Raw genomic sequence first — 1347 nt, 5'->3', positions numbered from 1 at the left:
AGCAGTCCAGCATGCACTAGAAACATCGATCGACGGGTTCAGTCACTGCACCTTTTCAATTCAGTCCTGATATACACTAGCCAAGCTTTGCTTGTCAGTAATTTCTGGTTATTAAACAAATGGCGCCGGATTACACGGCCCGCCCAATGAATGGCCAGTCAAAAAGAGCTAGCTGCTAGCCCAGGGATCACCGCGATTAATCATACAAAGCTGCTGCCTAACACCAAAGCATATCTCCTTCAGTACTACCAAACCCTAATGGCAAGTAGACTAATGAGGATGAAGCTCTAAACAAGTCTTGCCGCACGCGTGCGTGAGGTTTGGTGGGGGTTCAGTCTCCTAATCTCCTATAAATACACGAGACCTGATCCCCATAACGCTAACCAGCAGCGAACAGATCCTGTTGCAGCTTGCGAGAGATAAGGCAGAGATAGAGACATAGAGACATAGTGAGCCTTGGACGACGAACGTACCTTGCTGAGAGGTATACATAGTGTGGGTACGGCGTCGATGGGGAGAGGTAAGAGCTCCTTTTTTGCGTCCATGTTCGGGTGCAAGAAGAAGCAGGGCTCCGGCGGGAGGCAGGAGGAAGCAGCGCCGCCGCCGCAGCGGTACTACCACGGGACAAGGGTGCGGCCGAGCGATGATGACGACTACTACGGCCAGAACTGGTACGCCGACCGCGACATCAACCGGAGGGCCTCTGAGTACATCGAGAGGGTGCACCGCGGAATGCTGGCCACCAGCGAACAGGACGAATAATAGGCTGCACGCGGGGCGTTTGTGAGCGCATGCCTGTTAACCATGCAGGAATAAGAATGATTCAGCGCGAATCATTGTTGTGCTGTTTGCGAGGTTGTCTAGTTGTTTTGTTGTTTTTATTTATGTGTAGTAATCTAGTACTGTATCCAGTGTATGATAATATTTAAACTGATAATAATGTCCACTTCTAAAAGTCGAGCACCAATTCTCATGCATGAGTGTCTTTCATTCCGAGCGAGGTTATCTGTTGAATTCCTCAGCTCCGAATATATACGACTCTAGCTAGATAAGTACTTTGAGCCTTTGCTCCAAGATAAAGACGTTTTTGCTAGGGTTTGAGCGCGTTTGGCCATGATTTAAATAGTTTCTCGTGCGGACTTTGATTAAGTGGAAACGATAATAGTCAGAAGTCTCTACTGGAGAATTGGCCGGATCTATAGGTTTGCAAGCCTCCTTCATAATTGGATTCTAAACTATGAGTATATATGCATGCAGCAGTCATATTCGTGGGAAAGTGATCATTATCATCTAGGCACTTGTCACTAAGAGAGAACGAAACTACAACCTTCACTACCGGTTTACGTT

At 47.5% G+C, this 1347-nt stretch overlaps 1 protein-coding gene across 1 annotated transcript; it reads left to right on the top strand.

Moving 5' to 3' along the window:
- The first annotated feature begins 510 nt into the window (after positions 1 to 510).
- On the top strand, positions 511 to 762 carry LOC136458126 (uncharacterized). The gene has a single exon (XM_066458118.1). It carries the CDS (start codon positions 511 to 513, stop codon positions 760 to 762), a length of 252 nt encoding a protein of 83 aa, XP_066314215.1.
- Positions 763 to 1347: the final 585 nt, after the last annotated feature.

This window comes from Miscanthus floridulus, chromosome 6 (assembly GCF_019320115.1).
Source record: "Miscanthus floridulus cultivar M001 chromosome 6, ASM1932011v1, whole genome shotgun sequence".
NCBI lineage: Eukaryota > Viridiplantae > Streptophyta > Magnoliopsida > Poales > Poaceae > Miscanthus > Miscanthus floridulus.
This window is presented reverse-complemented; position numbering and strand designations above follow the sequence as displayed.